Source organism: Lonchura striata, chromosome 9, assembly GCF_050655825.1.
Source record: "Lonchura striata isolate lonStrDom1 chromosome 9, ASM5065582v1, whole genome shotgun sequence".
In the NCBI taxonomy this organism is placed as follows: domain Eukaryota; kingdom Metazoa; phylum Chordata; class Aves; order Passeriformes; family Estrildidae; genus Lonchura; species Lonchura striata.
Window position 1 is genome coordinate 24,309,757 of NC_140711.1, and position 19,432 is coordinate 24,329,188.

The 19,432-nt window shown below is 38.0% G+C and overlaps 1 protein-coding gene across 25 annotated transcripts in view; it reads right to left on the bottom strand.

Moving 5' to 3' along the window:
- The window catches only part of LOC110477604 (uncharacterized), a 282,637-nt gene that overhangs the window by 237,673 nt on the left and 25,532 nt on the right, over positions 1-19,432 (bottom strand). For 23 of the 25 annotated variants that reach the window (XM_085587298.1, XM_085587295.1, XM_085587293.1 and 20 more), the window contains exon 2: positions 11,913-11,977. Coding sequence is in view for 6 of the 25 variants with exons in the window: in XM_085587305.1 (XP_085443431.1) it covers positions 11,913-11,977 (65 nt within the window). In the remaining 19 variants the exon portion in view is untranslated. Of the gene's footprint in view, positions 1-11,912; positions 11,978-12,140; positions 12,964-19,432 lie in introns of those variants that run through there. The other 2 variants (XM_085587280.1, XM_085587279.1) reach the window with 1 other exon arrangement.

The following is a 19,432-nucleotide window of genomic DNA, read 5'->3' on the forward strand; positions in this document are numbered from 1 at the left end:
TATGTTTCTATTTTTCAGCTGAACAATTTTCCTCCCATTAACTTTTCTTTTAGCTTGTTGCAATATCTTGGCTTCCCTTTTTTTTTAACTGGTAAACCTACATTATAAATGCAGTAGTATAAACCCAATGGCTTAAGTGCAGCAAGCAAGATAAGACCAAAACAGCATAGTAGCAGTACTGTATTTGTTTCCATGCAGGTAAGAATAATTCTCCAAATACACCACAGTATCAATCTGTCCCTCAAGGCTATAGCAAGAAAATCAAGGTCACCTACATTCCCACATGTTGTTAAAAACAACCACATATCAGCAAACTAAACTCGGATGCCACCAAAAAAAGCAACATTTATCACCTACACTCTCAGAAATACTTGAAACAGCTCTATTTTCCATACACACAAAGGCAGTTCAACTCTTAATTTGGTGCCTAACTTTCCACAGATTCACATGAGTGCTGTGGTGCTTAAAGAGAAATTAGAAACTAAAATATTTCTACAGAACTTTATCTACCAGTAACTTCGTTGCTGAGAAATTTGCATAATGACAAGCTCACATGGCTGTTTGCCCTCCCTTTATTGGCACTGTGACATGATCAAGAAGCAGAAGCAGGAAGATATATTTGATGAACAAGAATATTTATTTTACTTGGAAAAAAATAATCTTAGGCATGATTCTTTGTTTTGTCTTAAAATTACATATAAAAATATATTTGTGGTGTTGGATTGCACTGATAATATTTTACCATTCAGCAGGCACTAAAGCACTGAATTGCTACGTGACAGCAGGACAGCTACATCATAAACAGGAGCACCAAGTCACTTCAGTCCTGAAAGTCTTTCCCCTCAGTACCAAACAGACACTCCTAAATTATGCAAAACTTAACATCTTGGCAACAGGCTGCCACTGTTGGAAATGTACAATCCCATCATAAGATGAAAATGGTGATGCAAACTAACTATTTTATATTAATAAAGCAAACAATTCTCATTTTACAGGCAGGGATGAGGTCAAGAGCCACGCTCTGGGTGACCAGCAGCAGCTCCAGCACCCGGCTGCTCCCTGGCTCTTATGGATACATCACTGCTGCAAAGCAATCAGCATTCAAAAGGCTCCTGCCACTGTTTCCTAAAGAAAATTGTTTTACACTGTAGGTTTAGGATCTGCCTTCAACATAATACAAAAAATGCAAGTAAAAAAATAAATAAATAGAAGGAGCGAGAGAGCGCACGCGAAACAGCGGCTGAGTAACCATGGTGATTCCTGAGCTCACACACAGGACAGAGAACCTGCATTGTGTGTGACCTTTTCCTACTCCACACATGAAGTAAGACTCCACTGGCTCCAGCAGCAGGACTAGGATGTGTCATGATTCCTACAGGATCAGGCTCTTAGGACCAGATTTCCAAAGTTAATTATATTTTTTAGGAAAATTACATTTAAGCAGGCATATATCTTTGTGAATTTGAGTCTCAGTGAAGAAAACCAAACAACAGTAAAACACCAAAGAAAACCACACCACAAACAGGTACTATGGTCCAGATGCACAAAAGAACCAAATCTCTGACAGGGTTTATATGTAATTTAAAAAGCCATACAACTAAAGCCTGCAGAATTGCCAGCATGTTTTCCCCAAGCTTGGCAAATCATCCCTTATTTCTCACAAACTAAATCATGCCAGAACTTTCTTTATTCTTCAGCAGGCCTAATTAGGCTCCTGCCGAAATAACTCTGTGGTTAAATCTCCATGTTTGTCCGTGGCATGTTCAGAGTGACTAACACACCTACAGGTCAGTCTCTGTACTTCGTGGTGGAGCACAAGACACCCTCTTCCCCTTTCATTTTAAGAGAAAACACAAGATGGTGCTAGAGGTGATAATGCTCCTTTTAATGCTGAATTTCCCCCAGTAGAACCCTGCCCAGATTTTGTAAAAGTAGTCATCATTTATTAGAAGAGTTCTACACTCTCATATCCCAGAGGAAGGGTCTATAATCACCTGGTAATGTGCTAGTCGGAAGTACCACCCATTTAAATTTAAATTACTCTATTTTGCAGATTTATCATGATTCAGCAAATGGGAAATGTTCTCATGGAAAGGTAAAGCCCTAGTATGGGAGGGGCAGATCAGGTTCTGAAACCTCAGATGAGAGTTTACCTGCTGGCTGAATGCAACAGGAACAGGACAGCTCAGAACTGACTCCCAGCACTTGACCCAGTTGTTCTATATCATAGCTCAATGAGCCCACCAATTAAAAAAAACCTCAATTAAAACAAAAATGCAAGTTATAATGGTTTATTCTTGCTTTTTCCAAGCAGCTCTGCTTGTGTAAGAAAAATCACAACATTGACACTCTCCAATAGTCCTGATTCAACAGAGCTTTACACAAGCTCCTAACAGACATTTACTTGCAGACTACTCAGGGCATGGTGTCCAGAAACCCATTAAAAATCTTAAATTCATTAATGTCTGCACATCTTCCTGGCCAGAAACAGGCCAGTTTTTCCCTTTCCCAATTACCCACCTTCACCCAGCCCTTGGAACAATCTAACTTTTCCCATAGCTGCATTGGGATGAAAACTGCAGTCTCAGTCCTCAAGCCCTTTCCTCCTCTTGATACTGGAGAGGAGAGGGGGAGAGGGAAGACAAAGGCCAGGGACCAGCTCAGAGCTGAAGAACAGGGCAGCCATCCTGAGCTATCAGGTTTCTGTTCTCTTCTTGCTTTGCAAACGGGTTCAGCTCCTGCTTCCTTAGGGGAAGTACAAACTCTTGCCAGCAGGCCAGAAGAGCTGCTGCACTCAAGGAAAAAGTAGCCAAAAGTACTCCTTTGGCTCATTAAAGGGTGCATCACTCCCCCTTGGAGTCTGACATCTCCAAGCTCTCTTCAAAGCAGATTAATAAGAATTTGAGAGTTAACAGAACAGGTGCCAGTGGCTGAAATGCCATTGCTCAGGTTCAATTGTTACCACTCTTGATAGGATCTCCTGTACTCAGCTGCTTCTACGGCCAATTTCATCTGTCTCTAATGACTGTGTAACAGCAGCAATGGACTGCTGGTTTGTTTTTTGTATTTTTGTCACAAAACAACCTTGCTGTGATGACACAGTGACTATATTTAGTTCCTGTTCTGTACTAAAGTATAATGCTCAGCTAGAAGTTTTTATCCTCTGTCATTGTGTAATCTATATATAAAACTTAAAATACAGTTTCTTGCCAAAAGGCAGGAGGTGGTGATATTTCTGTAGCTATAGATAGTAGTTACCATGTACTCAGAATTACACTTGCATTTTAAAAAATGACACACATTACTGTTGCACAGTGAACTTCTATGATTTACATGTCATCTTCTTAATTTTACTAGTCAAAATACATTTTTGCTTTTGCTCCTCAACAAAAAAAATGTATATTACTAATGCTAAGGTTGTGATGTGAAGTGACAGAAGCCAGGAAAATTCAAAGTTACATCTGACACTGTATCCTTTACTCACAAGGCTGGGTTAAGACAAGACAATGGCTGTCTACACTTCCAAGTTCCCAGGCTTTGTTAAATATGTATCATAACCTTCACATTCATTTAAAAAGTGTCTCTCTTCTTCTTTCCTTAAAAAAGGGGTTTTAAAAGTGAAGTTTTGTTCCTTGATACAATTTATAAAACATTGAAGAAAAGGAAGAACAAGAAATAAATATTGCTTTAAAATTCAGATATTTTATATATAATTTTAGATGCATATTGCACCACCTTAATGATATACCAGGTGTAATTCTGCACTGCAGAAAATCCAGGTGTCATGTTTCTTCCCAGTTATTTATGTTTTTGTGACATACAACAAAGCGATTTACCAGCCCCAAGTGGAACAGCCAGCAAAGACTTTCCAGAGTCTCACAGGGAGCCTGAGATGGGCTCTCCATGGAAGAGAGAGGAAGGCTGGATCAGAATTTAGTGCTGGGACAACTGAGCTGAATTCACCCCTCTCTCAGATGTTTTGGGATACATTAAGAAAAATCCCCTGCTTTCCACATCCAAGGGCCCCACAATAAAGTGGGAAGGTGGGACACAGCAAGTACAGGCACAGACAGTGAGGTGCCCAGGTGAGACAGGGTGGGGAACCAGGTAGGAACAAACACATCCAGAATAAAGCACCTGGCTGTGGAAAAGTACTGTTCAGTTTTATATTCTGCTGTAGCTAAAATCTTGATCATTTATACAACACTACTATCCATAGGTTTTAAATATTTGTGCAATTATCATCAAAATACTACCTCTATGAGACCAGATATAAGTGGAGAACAGATAAAAGAAGTGAGTTGCCCATGACCATTAAAATTTCTGTGGCAGAACGAAAGAAATTGAGGCAATTTCTGCCTCTTTTGGCCTTCTCACATGAGGACTGCAGCTGCTAAGCATGTAAAAACTGAAAGAATACAGGAATTTCATTAAGTTCTTTGATTATATTACAAATTTGATCAAAAAGATTGCAGGAATAACCTAATGAAATTGCAAGCACGCACACAGGGAGCTGATGGAATCAAAGTTTCCTAACACTGTAATCTTTCCTTTTACAAGTAATGCTGTACCCACAGCAAGTATTTGCTATCTCAGTTATTATGTCAGTATAAAACACGTAACAGACCTTAAGTTTGGAATCCATCAATGTATTTTACTGCATTAATATCTCCCAACACAATATCCCTTTAAAATTACTATGTCTAGCTCTTTATTTTAATGGTATGATGTGACAGATCTTAAGGAATCTGTTCCAACCCAGTAACTCCTACTTTCACTCCCACCCAAACATTCAATCTGTGCATTACAGCTACTTTTCATTTTAGAACTCCTCTCTTTCATTTATCTGTAATAGGCTGAATTTACACGGCAAGTTCCTGAAAGTAAGCAAAAAAAGATGTTGTGTATTCTGTTCTAAATCAAATTGATTTTAACTTGACTCTCTGCTGTTAATCCATTCAGAGTTTACACTGACTCAACAATTTCCTATATCTGCTTTTGCATGCTACCAATCTCCCCATACATTCTCTTGCATATGGAGACTGTGCTTTTTCTATACACAGAGACAAATATACTTGACTGGAGAAAACACTCAAAAGGACTTTTCTGTTGCAACATTTTTAAGCTGAAATTATTGAAGAAATTTATAAAAAACAAAAATGACACCTCAGCCCCTCGCCATGTGCATTTAACACAGGAAATCCAGATTACAGTTTCTGTTGCTTATTTTAATTTCCTTCTTCAAACGCCACAACACGTACAAGACATTATTTAGTCTGCATGCTGTTCTACAAAATAGCTTCCAAATTTCCCTTTTCTGCTTCTGACTTGGACTGAAAGCAGCATGCATCAGAAAATTCACACCTACCTGGCCTGATGGACACCAGAGAGGCTGCCCTGCAAAGCTTCCACAAGAAAAGCCTCAGAGGTGCTCAGGCAGAGGAAGCAGGAGACATCAGAGCACAAGAGCTGGTAGAACAGAGATCTCCCAAGGATTTGCTTCCTTAAACTATAACTGGGCATTTTTTGCACAAGGACAGGGTTTATGCTCTCTGAATGCATAAGTCAATGAAATTCAACCACCTCCAGGTTTCTGACTCAGGAGGCACCACCACACTCTGTCAGGTCTATCAACAGTGCAATCAAGATGGAATGCAGTCTAATATTCTTAGTCCATTCCTTTTTATTTTTGAAACAAAGAATGATGAGAATGCTCATCACACATCTTGTGAACCACAGAATGGGCAACAACAATCACTTCTCACAGCAAACAAACATCCCTGAAGTGGGCAAATAAAGTCTTGAAAGTGGACAAATATTTCCCAAGCTCTTCACACAGCTACACCACCTCCCCTTAGATTCAGAAGTATTTTACTGGCAGCACAAGATTAAGTTCACAGATCTTCAAGGTTAAGTAAGGAAATAGTGCCATGTTATTATTAGCACATTTTCACAACACTCAAGACTTGCATTAGCCTCATAAAAAGTATTTAATTTGTTATTGCCCATGAATCTATCATGCCTTAATCTCCTAAACTTAAATAGAACCTAAGATTGCCAGTCAGACATTATTATCCTGGTACAATTACTTCTATGCACATGCACAAGGCTAATATAAAAATACTGGTCTGCTTTCACAGATAAAAGGCACAGAAACACCTAGAATCTCCAGTCAAGAACTGGGTCTGTTACTGAGTATATAAACAGACACCAAAGCCACCAGTCAGTGACCTAGAAAGCTCTCAGAGTTACACAGCAGTAAAGAAAGACAAGACAGTGTAGGAAAGAGATATATATAAAAAAAGAAAAAGTTAAAAAACCCTAAAAGACATATTCTTGGTACATCATAATATTCTTCCATTTAAAATAAAAAGAACATGGAACATCCCTATAAACCTCTTGTCTAGAACTTTGATTATTTCAATCAAATTCTCCCCAGATATTTACAGTATATTGCAAACAGGAATCTAAGATGCAGTTGCATACATAAAATGTATTATGTGCATAAAAAGCAAGATGAACATGACATGTTTTGTTCTCAAAATTAGTTGCAGGGGTTTTGTCCACGACACAGAAACAGGGAAAGGACTTCACCCAACCAGTCTGTGCTTGCCCTTTAACAGACAGTATTTTTCTCAGGCTCAAAAGATATCTTTTCTTTGTCTAGTGGAAACTGATTGTAGCATTAGTGAAATTCAGCCACAGCTATCCCTCCCCATGCATTAAGACAGCAATTTAGCACCAGGTGCACTCTCTTTCAAACAGAGGGGCTCCACTGTCTCATGCACTGTTAAGGAGTTGGATTAAGAGGCTACTGGAGCTCCAGGAAGATGCTGCCACTGCAGCAGGACTTTCCCTGCTGCCTCTCTAAGCCTCTGGCTCCTGTTACACAGTGCCAAGGAACAACAGCTACACCACAAAAAAACTCCTGCCATTTGTACCAGAAACAGATATTGCAATCTGCTACAGACTGTCCTTGTGACATGGATGTGATAAAGCAACAGTATTTGGGATCTTTCTGCATGTAATTCACTACCAACCAAAATTAACTGCAGCTGAACTCAGGATAATTGATTTAAACCACTTTCTTTCCAAACAGGAAGAGCAAGCATGTGAAATGTTTTTTTCATAATTCTTCAGGTTGAGTGGGAAGATGTGATGGGCAAAGGTGCTCATAATGTGGGATGGGCAAGGTGCCATTGTGGCTTTTCTGCACATTGTCTGGATACTTAGGTATCCCTGTGAGCAGGATACTCACTGGAAGAATGAAGAATGGATTATATCCAATAAAACACAGTGCCCTGGATGGCTATTCTAAATACCCCACCTTTTACAGACTGGCTGCAGCAAAACTATTTTGCCCAGAGTTATGTGTCCAAGTCAGAATCACCAATACCATCTTCAGGGCCACAAGCACTTGATCCTGAAATGGATGTGGCTCAGCATTTACAAAATGAGTGCAATCCTCCACTCCCTGAACCAGCTAGAAGGGATCACAGTGGACACCTCTGAGGTGAAAAGCAGGCTAGCAGTGTGAAAATCTTGAAGCAAACAGTACTTTTACATCTGAACCCTTTTTCAGAGGGTGGTTACAACACACCTTCCTTCTACAGCTCTGCTCTTATCTTCCAGCTTTCCAAGTCCAAGAAAATTATAAGTACAGAAAAATTCCATGTTGCTGCTGGTATGCCCTTAAAAATGGAGCCCCTGAAGAAGTTGAAGCCACAAATATTTATCTGTGTCTCTCCCAGGTCTGCTATATTAACCAGGAAAATAAAAAGACTAGAACCGCTAGTACCATTGTGCCACATATTTTATGACATTTGAAACAGCTAAATAGCAAATGATCAGTTTTAAAAGGTCTCTATGCAGCAAAACTACAAGAATAACATAAACCTTTTTTCTCCCCCAGCTGGCAGGGAAGGGAAGAAAATATATTAAACCAGGCATTGCTGATAGGGGCAATGGCCACATTACTGCACTTACTCTCTACAACAAATTCCAGCACTCTGACCCTCAGTGATTTTGCTCCAAAGGATAAAACTGGCAGAGAGTATTTTAAAGCAGTTATCCAAACCTCACTACTCTACAGGATGGCACCATATTCTACAAGAAATTTGCAAATAAAAAGATAGTTTTCAACAGACTAGTCTGATGAAAACTTTATCTCTAGTCTTGTACATTCTTAGTCTGGGTGGATTAAAATGGGTTATATAAAATAATTTATTGGACTGTTTTGTAGAGAGAAATACTCCAAGAACACCTCTTTCTGTATCACCCTTCATATAACATGAAATATTTGCTACCCACAATCAGACCAAATGACTACAAGTGCTCAAAGTAACATCAAGAATTTTGAGGTAATTTGCAGGTGCTCCATAAAACCACAAGGAATAAGGTGTTAAAAACCCCCACCAAAAAAAATCACACAAAACCCTCCTAAAATATACTTCATCACACAGTTCATGCCGAACAGCAAATCTTGTTTTCATTACAGACCTGACTACACCAAACTCACAATGTATTGGAAATGCCATGAGTAAAACAGAACTAAGTGACCACAATAGCATTTTTACTTAAATGCATTGATCCTGCTGTCCCACCCCTAAATTACCATCAGAAGTTTGTAAGCATCCTGAGATATTTAGGGATGGACTTCATGGACTAAAAGGGAACACTCTTACTTTACTTTTCATGTTGCTTTACTTTTCAGAGATCAGCAATGCCACAATCCCCCAAGCTGGATCACCGAGCATTGCCAGCAGAAGAACAGAACCAGGATTGTCCAGCAGCACTGCAGCCAGACCCTGGTTTGCTCATCAGTGCCTGAAGGGGAGGGAAATCTCACTTCAGTGCTTCAGACAAAAAGCTTGTTTTTATTTTAGGTTCACCACACTGTGTTGTAACAACAGTGAGGGAAAACCAACTTTAAAAACTTGCTGGTTTTAGGTTAATGTGAATACACACATTGATTTATACTAAATGCAGCACTGAACCCCGGGACAGTCAATCTAAAAGGTGGTCAGGACCCTGAGGAGAAGACCTGGGCACAGGGACATGGAAGGGTTAATGCCCTTTCCTTACCCCAACAACATCCACCACTCTTAGAACTTCTCTTATCTCTTCTTTAACACTCTATACTCATTCCAATCCCACATATTTCTGTAGCCTTTTTTCCTTTATCTCTTCAAGGGACTCCTCTAGATGTGACACTGCCTAAATCTGCATTTCCTTATAATCTTTATGAGAATACAGCTCTCATAAGCTGCTATGTATATTCACTAAGGCTAAGTTCACTTTTAATGTTCAGTGACAAAAATTCATCTGGAAAGAAAAGTGTTCCTTGCAGGCAATGCAGAACCTTAGCGGGCACGTGAGACCCAGGACTACTGTCCTTTGTTCCCACCTCTCACTGTTTAGGATGATAAAAAAATGCCATTGAAAATCTTTTCCAATCCCCATCCAACTCAGCCTCATTAAACATCCAAACCATCTGATTAAACATCTTAGGGCAGTAGAATTATTGATTGTTTTCAACAGTCACCTCAACAGACACAGCAGCTCACCCATGGTACTGCTAACCTGTCACAGTGTACATTTCCTTGTTCAGTTTATGCTGCACTGGATTATGTTCTCTAACAGAGGAAGTACTTGTTAACTCATTAAATAACTTCAGTCCCCCATTTTATTGTGTCATTAATGTAAGCTCCTCTCAAGGATTCAAATCAAAGACTATAAAAATTATGCATATCAATTAAGTATACATTCTCAAAAATGAAGCATTTGTTTGTTGCTATGAGCTTTTCCTGCAATAAAGCCTTCCCAACAGATGATTAAAATTATCAAGACATTTATTTTAAAAAATTACTGCAAGCAATTTATTATGCTAATTCCTCATACTCTAATGCAAAATGTGTTTGAGCTTGAAAAGTTCAAACATAAAACTCGGCATCTCAAAATCAAGCACAGCTGAAGATTCTCCTGTAAAATCCAACCCACATATAAGAGCCTTACAGTGGTTTACAAACATTCAGCCACAAATGCAGTGCTGCTACTGAGTGCAACTCCCTGTAGGGAAAAGTTTAGAGAGTATCCACAAATATACATAAATAACAGGGGGCAAAGTCAGAGCTCCATTCAGCCCTCTCTTCAAGCCATTTGTACTACTTACAGAGCTCATGAGAGGGAAAAAATTACATCAAGAAAAATCTATATTCTCTATGTCCCATATAACTCTGAATACTTATATTTTGACAGGTCACAAAACTTCTTGAGCAGGCTGGTGCTGCATTGTGGTAAGAACACAAGCCTTGATATACAGATAAGACCATGAGGGACCTTATCTTGCTTTGTAATTGCTTCATTTGTTAAATAATCAATTAAAACCCAACAGGTTTGACAAAGTCTTTGATGAAGATTATGTCTTAAAAGTTTAAGAGGGTATTAAAGGAGAAAGAACAGAAAACTAAACAAAGACTAATTATGATTTTTAAACGGGGGAGGGAAGGAGAAAATTATTTACCAAGAGAAGTGCCCTATGACATTGGAATGCTAGCCTGGGAAAACAGAGATTCTTAAATTGTCTAAATGACATGATCCAAACAAAATCAATCACTTCTGTCTTTGTTCCCCCACTCAGCTTTAGGAAAGTTTCCCATTAAGGCATTTATTTATCCTGCACTTCCCGGGGTAGAAAGTCTGATAGTCTGCTAAAAATATCACAGAGCAGAATCATTAAAAATTCACCAATTTCTTAATCAATAATAAATACATGAAAAAAATGGTAGATAATTACAAAATATACAGCAGTGACAGCTCCAGAAAAAGTTTTTTGGAGTTTTTCCATGTTTGCTGTTTTATAAGTCAGTCATTAGGAGGCAGCAAATGGCTCAAAACCATGTGAGAAAACAATTCATGAAGGAAATTGAAAGTGAATAGGACAGTAAGAACTAGAAGTGGGAAATTAATTCAGCCACAAAAGTAGCTTTTTGACATTTTCCACTTTAATCAGATGTCAGGGTATGTAGAAGAAAATACTCTAAGATATTTGTTAAATAATTTGGCATCTAATTAATGGAAGCCACACTCAAACTTTAAAACGTTGACTTGGGATTTTTGGTAATGTTAAAAAGCAAAAGACTTATCCCAGCCTGTTTCCTATACTCTGCTTTTTAAGGGATATCACAACATTGTCCACACACGTGAATAAGGAACACAGAATAAATGTCTCATCTCATTTCATCTAAAATAGTTTATAACAGAAAATTCAGAGTTCTACATCATTTACAAGCTTTGCCTTTCAAAGAAACGATCTAAAAGCCCCTGTGATTTTACGAGTGCTTCATCAACAACAATAATCAGATTTAAATCAGTAACAATCATACCTTTCTCTTCCTATCATAATACAGCACAAGTCAAGGTATAAATAACATGAGACTCTTTCTTAAAAATGAAAATTAACACCAAAATTTCTACTATGAGTGCCAACATTTCTGTAAATTGCCAGTCATATTTTATATTGTGCAGCCAGGAAGCTGTTTTTAAATGCATTAATATCTTGAATCAAAACAGAATTGGAAAGGGAGAAACATTTTGCATTCTAAGCAAGCCTTTAAATAAGAAAAGATTAAAATGTGGGCTAGGCTTGCTCACATTATTGCATACAACATGCAAATTAATGTTTATTTCTCAAGCTGTTTTATCTTCAGCACAGGACAATGCACTTATCTCTAGCTCACTAAACAGTTATAGTAAGTAACAGAGATGATAAGCATTAAACCACATCAATATTTCTCATTAATAGATTTATACAGCTGTATAAAATCCTTAAAATACTGAATTTGCAATTAATCATTCTCAGCTTTTTCATATCAATCATAAAATACAAATAATAAAAAAATGCATAAACTTACTATTTGTTACGTGCTCACACTGTCCTGTGGTCTGAGTCAGTGGGAAATAATTACCCCTAGGAAATCTGGTAAGCAGAGAAACAATAAAAATAAACATTAGCATGCCAAAAAGAATAAATTCAGCTTTCCTGCAAGTATTTTTCCTCATAATACTTCACAGGCATGGTTAAAAAAAAAAAAAAAAAGGAAAAAGAACCACAAAAAGCAAAGTTGAAAAAATATATATACACATTTAAAACATAGTCCAGCAGTGTTCAAGGATCCTTGCCTCTCAAACTTTAAAGCAGCACAGACAAATGTTGAGATGCCTATAATAGAACAAAAATCCAAGTTCTCAATCACTAGTTACGCAGTATGTGTCAGTAAGGAAGACAATTTCCAAAATAATGATTAATGTATTATCCAGATTTTTTCCTCTCTCTCTTTTCCCCTTCCCATTCAGGTTTTTCTTCTTATAAAATGCACATAGGTTTTTTCTTCCCTGTACCCTGACTCAGGCCTGGCTTTGAAATGCATTTCAATCTCTCAACACAGACTGCTTTCACTGCATTTAGAGTCCCACCAAGGCCCAGCTTTAAAAGCTACTGATTCTTTTTTTCTTTAGCCTTCCTCACAAAGGAAGGGTATTTTGTAAATTACCAGCTCGTTCAGATCAACAAAAGGTACTTTCATAGAAAGCCCCATTTGATTTTGCTCAAATTTGATTACAAGGATGGAGAAAAGGAAAGGAAGTCAAAAAGAAAAACCCCAGATGGCTTTTTCATTCATCTCAGTGAATGAGCTTTATCTGTGCCTTTTGAAACTGTAGCAGTGGAAAAGCATTTCTGTTGGCTTAAAAAACTTGACAAAAATTATTGGTTTGCCATTTCTCATGTAACTGCCATTGGGAACTGGATGAAAAGACTTTTTCATGGGATCGCCTGCTTGGATCAAAATAATGGAGATTAGGTATTTCATTATAAATTACAGTGGGAGATAGAGCAGGCTGTCATATTAATAGCAACCTGCTCATGGCCTTCAATGGTAGCTATTCTCCTAGACAAAGGACCAAGGGGGTTGTCTATTGAACTTGTACTTTAGGCCTGATCAATTTTCCATCATCAAGGCAAAAGGTGAGGTGACTAACAAAAGAATTCACACATGACTGACCTCATAAGCCTATAGATAAAACAGCTTAAAGAAACAAAACACATCCTGAAATTATGGGTGATAAACTGTATAAAGGAAAAAGAAGAAGAGAAATGATAGAAAAAGGGAAAGAGCACGTGGTCTATAATTCTCCCTCCCTTAGGTGAATGGACATATTAAAAGCTACTTGTTTTCAGCTGCAGATAATTGCAGCCTTTGCTTTTGCCATGTTCTGCCTTAAATCTGTCCATGTACTTTTTCATCCAAGACTTTTCCAGTAATTTCATTCACGAGTAACCACAGCACCGAGTTTAATATAGAACTTCCCAGAGCTGTAGCTGCACACAGGATTACACACAACATCACAGGCAGGAAGGTGTTACACAGGCATTACACTTAGAATCAAATTACAGGAATAGCTCTGAACCCTTGAGTTGCTATCCTTTTATACAAAACATTGCTAATTATGGAAAACTTGGACATCTGAGCTATACAGGAACAACACCTCACAGAGTTTGAAAGTCGATGTATTTCTCTTTCACTAAGATGCCACACAATTTTATACAGAGTGCAAAAAAGCATTTAAAATGCTCCTAATATATTTAGGTACCCTTATAAGTATTATTTGAATTTTTTGTCTTGCTCCCTAGGAGATGAAGACCCTTCTATAGCATCAGCATTGGGCTTTGCTGCTCAGGAAGAGATACAGAGGGTGAAACCTTCACTCCCCTGAAACCAAATACATGGCAGCAAAATATTCTCTGATCTCTGTCAGGATCAACATTCCCTCCAGTTCTTTGCAGAAACTCAACTACCCAGAAAACTTTTATGCATGGAACTATGGCTCTAGATACATCTTGACTCCGTAGGAATTTCCCATAAGCTGTTAAAATTACATTTGCTAAATAGGGCAAAACTGCAGAAGCATGCAAATTCTTGCATTTGAAAGCCAAAATATGAGCTAAAGCAGCTGAGAACCCCTTCCAGCCTGCTAGCAGCAGCTCAGGTGTAAATGGCACCACACTCTACCTGCAGCACCCCATGGGAGGACAGTGCTCTAGAATTTGGTTTCAAGCTCCAGCTACACAAGCACCAGGAGGCTGGTGTGTGCCAAGTTTTCAGAGATATTTAGGAATTTCTCCTTTTAGCTCTACCACTGCAGTGACACTGCAGTTGCACAAATAAAGCTAGTTACTGACTCATGGCCCTTTGCCACAGATCAACCTATCAGCACAGCAGTATTTATGTAAAGACATTTAAATAATTCAGGCTAAAAAGAAGCATGTTTTAGTGAGCTAAGATTCAGAAACAGCCAGACAGAACACATGGGAGGCTACAAACTGGGTGCAGGGAAGGAACTTCTGAGCCATAACTTTGCTGCAGAAGCCAATGGATTGTTGAATTACAGAGTCCTACTGAAAACAAACATACCTTCATTAGCACAGAGAAATATTAAATAATTCACTGTAAACACTTTCTGGAAGCAGAGACAAGATGAAGACAAGCAAAACAGCAGCAGTGTGTGTTAAGTTTTGGCTGCCAGCACAAAAAACCAGAATCAGAGACAGAGCACACACACCCCCAAGCAGCTCAGACACATGAGATCATTGATGAAGCCCTAGTGGTAATAATATCTTTCCATTATTCCAGAGATCTACTAATGATTACTAAATTATTAGCAATTAATCCCAACTTTATATCCTCTGTGAGGGGCTCTACTGAGTAGTTACAGAGGAAAGAGCTCTTGTAATCATTGTAGATAACACTGAAAATATTGCCTCTGTGCTCAGTGGCACTGAGAAAGACAAACTGAATATTAAGACCAATTTGAAAAAAAATACATACCAGCAAAAAATACATTTTGTGACAGCATCAGCATAATTTGAGTACCCCATATTATAAGGCAGGAGCAAGGCAACATACCAAAATAACCACATAGGAAAACATTAGGCAAGCACTGACTGCCACTAAGACAAACTTGAGCCACAGAACATTTACTCTTTATGTTAGGAGACTATTTCTACATTACTGCTATATACCTACCGGGGTAGAAGACCCAATAACTGGCCTAAGGAGACAGAAGCAGTAACATTTGAGATTATTTTTTGTGACTGCAAAGCATGGTTGATACAAAGGATGGCTTAATATTTGATAATTGTCAAATAGCAAGCCCCTGTAATAACCAGAATTGATGTATCTTAAAGCAGCTCTCATGAGAATTTGTGAATAGTTATTTTACTTTTGAATGATAACTTATGTTAATCAAAATTATATTTCTCAGATAAATGAGCAAAACTCTTTCTAAGCTTAGCCTTTGCATTTTGTGCTCCTGTAAGACTCAATATGTTTGGGCATACTGATTCCAGGGAAACAGCATCAATGCCAGTGGCACCGAAATTAATTTGGAGAGAGCACTCTAACTATGAATGTCCAGCCAGGAAATGCAATTATAAAATATGTGTCCACATAGTAGGCCAAGACAATCACAACCTTGAGAATAACTCCCCTCATAGAAAAAACCCTAAAAGCTGTTTCCACTGGCTTTTTCTGACTTTTGTCTGAATTGTGTTTGGTTTGTTCTCAGCTTCCACATCTTGTTGTCACATTTTTCCCTCATTCATCATGTCAGTGCAAGAGAGCTGCAGAATAAACAGGGTCTGTTACCCTCAGTGTCCATCAGCCCCACCAGCCAGCACAGCCAGACCCTGTGAACAAAACAGGGGTTAGCCCTGCTTATCCCTGTCCCATCAGCCGTGCAGAAATAATGGGACTTAAAGATAATTTGGGGTTTTGAAAGTGTGCATCAGTTTTTTCTTCCCAAAGTTCTTCTTGGAGGTATTTTCTGAATAATCTTTGCAAATAGTTATTCTTACAGCGCATTTCAAAGAAGTCCAGCAGACAGAGGTGGACTGGCTGATCACAAGACATTATGTATCTTGTTTTCTGGTGAACAAACTGGACTGCAAACATTCTTCCATGTTTCTCTGAACTTCAGGAGTGACATTCAGAAATGCCTATTTTCATAATATCCAGCTAGAAAATTGTTTTCCATTAAAATTCAACGTGCATTCTTGTACAAAAATAACCCACCAAACCAACACACCAAAAAAAAAAAAAAAAAAAAAAAAGGAAAATTTTTCTTACCTACAAATAGGGGATGATAGATTTACAATACACTTTTGCCAGTGAAGGAAGACAGTAACACTGATAATTCTTAGCCCAGCTTGGGGCTGTAGAAGGTTCATTATCAGCTTTAATGGTACTGGAGAGTGAATATCAATAAAAAGTCTGTCACCTCTTATCAACATTTTAAGTCCCTGATGTTGCTAAACTCAAGCAGTATTAACAGCATTTGAGGAAGCAGTGTTATTGATCAGAGACTGAAGACAGAAGCTTTCTTTTTTTGTGGATTCTAACCACAAAACTGTAAACGTCTGCTAAATAATTTCAGATGGAGAAGGTAAATTCATGCCATAAGACAACCAGAGAGTGCTCTGCCAGTAACTTGCTCTCTTTAGTACAGTAAAAGTTCTATTTAAGTTATTTGAGTCACTCTGATTTCTGCACTGGAACATGTAAAATGACTTATTTGGAAGCCAGGCCCCAAGCACCCAGGATTTTGAGGCTCAATTAAAATATCAGTGAGCACCTGAAGGAAAGCAGAGCAAGTCAAGAGCTGCAAGTGTGGTTTATTCTGGGCATGGAACTGTACTTAGGAAAAGCTTCCCTCCACACCCAGCCCTTCTCCTTGCATTCCACTGTATTGTTTCAACTTTCCTGACTTATTTTTTGAAACCATTGTACATAGTAAATGTATGGTTCAGGGAATATACGGAACATGTGATGCAGAAGCTTCCTGGAAAATATTCCATTCTAAAAAAGATGGTTTATTTCTTTATCTGAAAGGTTAAAAAACAACCCTACTCTAGCTGGGCATTTGGTAATTACAAATTTCACTGTATTAAAATAAAAAGGGAAAGAAATTAAAATTTCAAAAGACAAAAAATTAATCCCATATTTGGAAAAAAAACCAAAAACATTTATACCACTTGGAGTATCATTAAGAACCTGTAAGGTAGTGGAAGAGTAGTGTCCAGAGGCAGGGTACTGGCCACATTAGGAAAAGGTATTTTTTCATGTTTGAATCATTTTCAGGAATTGTTTTCATTTAAGTAGTTCTAAATGACGTCCTATATGCAAGATACGGCAAACAAGGTTGTCCAGGACAAAAATAAACAAAAAGAGAAATAAGTAGAAAAACAGCTTTTTTTTTCCCAAAAAAAAAAGGAAAGAAATATGTTGATTGCCCCAGTACAATGGAAAGCTATAAATATGGGTATAAATACTTTAAATTTTAGTCATCTTGGCTAGAACTCATTTTTATTAACTTCAAGCATAAACTGTAAGCATCTCAAAGTGGAACTGTGAAATATAAGTAAGAAATAATAGAATGAGCATGCAAAGGCAGTGCTGGAAAAATAAACAATTGAGGTACAATTAGCAGGAGACAAAGGATAAAAAGAAGTTCTACAAATACACTTCAGCGTAAGAGGAGGACAAAGAAAAACTACTGGTTGGGCAGCAGCTTGGAGGAGAACTAAAACTACTGACATGTTCTGTCAAGAAATCTGTTTACTGATTTGATTGACTTATTATCATGGTCAATTGTCTATCTAAAAAATAAATAAAATCATATATATGTATACACATACATATACATATGGGAGGCACAGTACCAGGACAGAATAGGAAAAGAAAGTATTATGAAAATATGAAGCCAAACAATAGAAAGTTAGCTGTGCAATATTACATTTGACTAAAGTCTTGGAAAAGTGGATGAATATCAGAGCTGTAACTACTTGAAAGGACATGCTACAGATGGATACAAAAGCCCTTACAAGAGCAAAAATTATGTCAGCTGTAGGGGAAGAGGCAAAAAGCCTAGTTATTTTCATTTTCTTTAGTTTTTCAGTTTGTAAGTCACCTAAAAGGAAACCAGGAAATGAGTAACTGAGCATGGATTCATCAAGAACAAGGCACAACAAAGTAACAAGCCTTGAGAAATAATTGATGCCACATTCCATGATTTTAAAAATACTTTTAGCATCTTTGCACAGGGCTTTATCCTGATAAAACCAAGAAACATCATGTAAAAAGTGTCACTACACGTGGTATTCACACACACGTTTAACAGAGGGAGCATTAGCTTTCTCAGGATTTTTCCTGAGAGAAGCTGTGAGAGAAGCAGAGAAGAGAATCAAAACAATTCTTATCTCATTCACTGCTCTCTGTCTGTGCCCATGTGGAATGGAGATTGTTTACCCAAGGTGATTCTTGATTGGATTCTGGTGATGGTTTTTTGGATTCATTGACCAGTTGGATCCACAGCTGTGACTCAGGAGAGAGTCACAGGTTTTCTAGTTAGGAATAGTTCCTGTTAGTGTAATATAGTTATAGTATAATATAGATTAATAAAGTAATTAATTATCTTTCTGAAATCATTGGAGTTCAGAGCTCATTCTTCTCAGACATTTGGGGTCACTTTTACAATAACTACAGGGTAAATAGCATAGAAATAAAACTGTGCCATAGCTATCAGTGTCTACAAGGAAAAAGGCAGCTAATGGTGCCCTTGGCCAGCACTGAGCCCAGCACTATTCTGTATTTTCATCATTAATCTGGCTGCCAGAAGAGGGACTGCTCCCATAAGCCTTCATGGAATCACAGAACGACTGAGTTAGAAGGGACCCACAAGGATCATTGAGTCCCATTCATTCCTTTCACTGCACAGGGCAATCCCAGAAATCCCACCGTGTGCCTGGGAGCACTGGGAGATGAGTCTGAGCTGGGAACATCTGCAGGCACACTGGGAGACACAATTAGAGCCCAAAAAGTCTCAGTAGAAATGGTTTGCAGGAGATGAAGTGTGACTCAAGGGTAGCTGCATTATTCTCACTCTCAGAAATAATGAACTGCAGAAACGTAAGCTGGAAACAGCACAACAGTTCTGCACTAAAGGATCTGGACCAGAAGCTAAGCCTGAATCCACAAAGCTATTGCCAATAAAAGCAGGTATCATACTGGAAGTCTCATAGCCCGAATAAAGCAGGCACTGAATGCCATTTGAAATTATCTCTTTGCTTTACCTGCTTTTGATGGATTACTGTTTAGCTGTGGACACTGACTGCAGATTAAAAGATGATGGTAATTTTTAAGAGCAGCAGTCTAGAAAACAATCTGCAAGACTGAAACATTGGACCTTATTCTAAAAAAGACTTCAAAAAACATCATTATATAACAAAAATATGCACTTCTATTCTAAAAGTAGACCTTTGAGTTAAACATTAAAAAAAAACTTTGCAGAGGTAAAGACAAACCTGCAAGGAAAATAA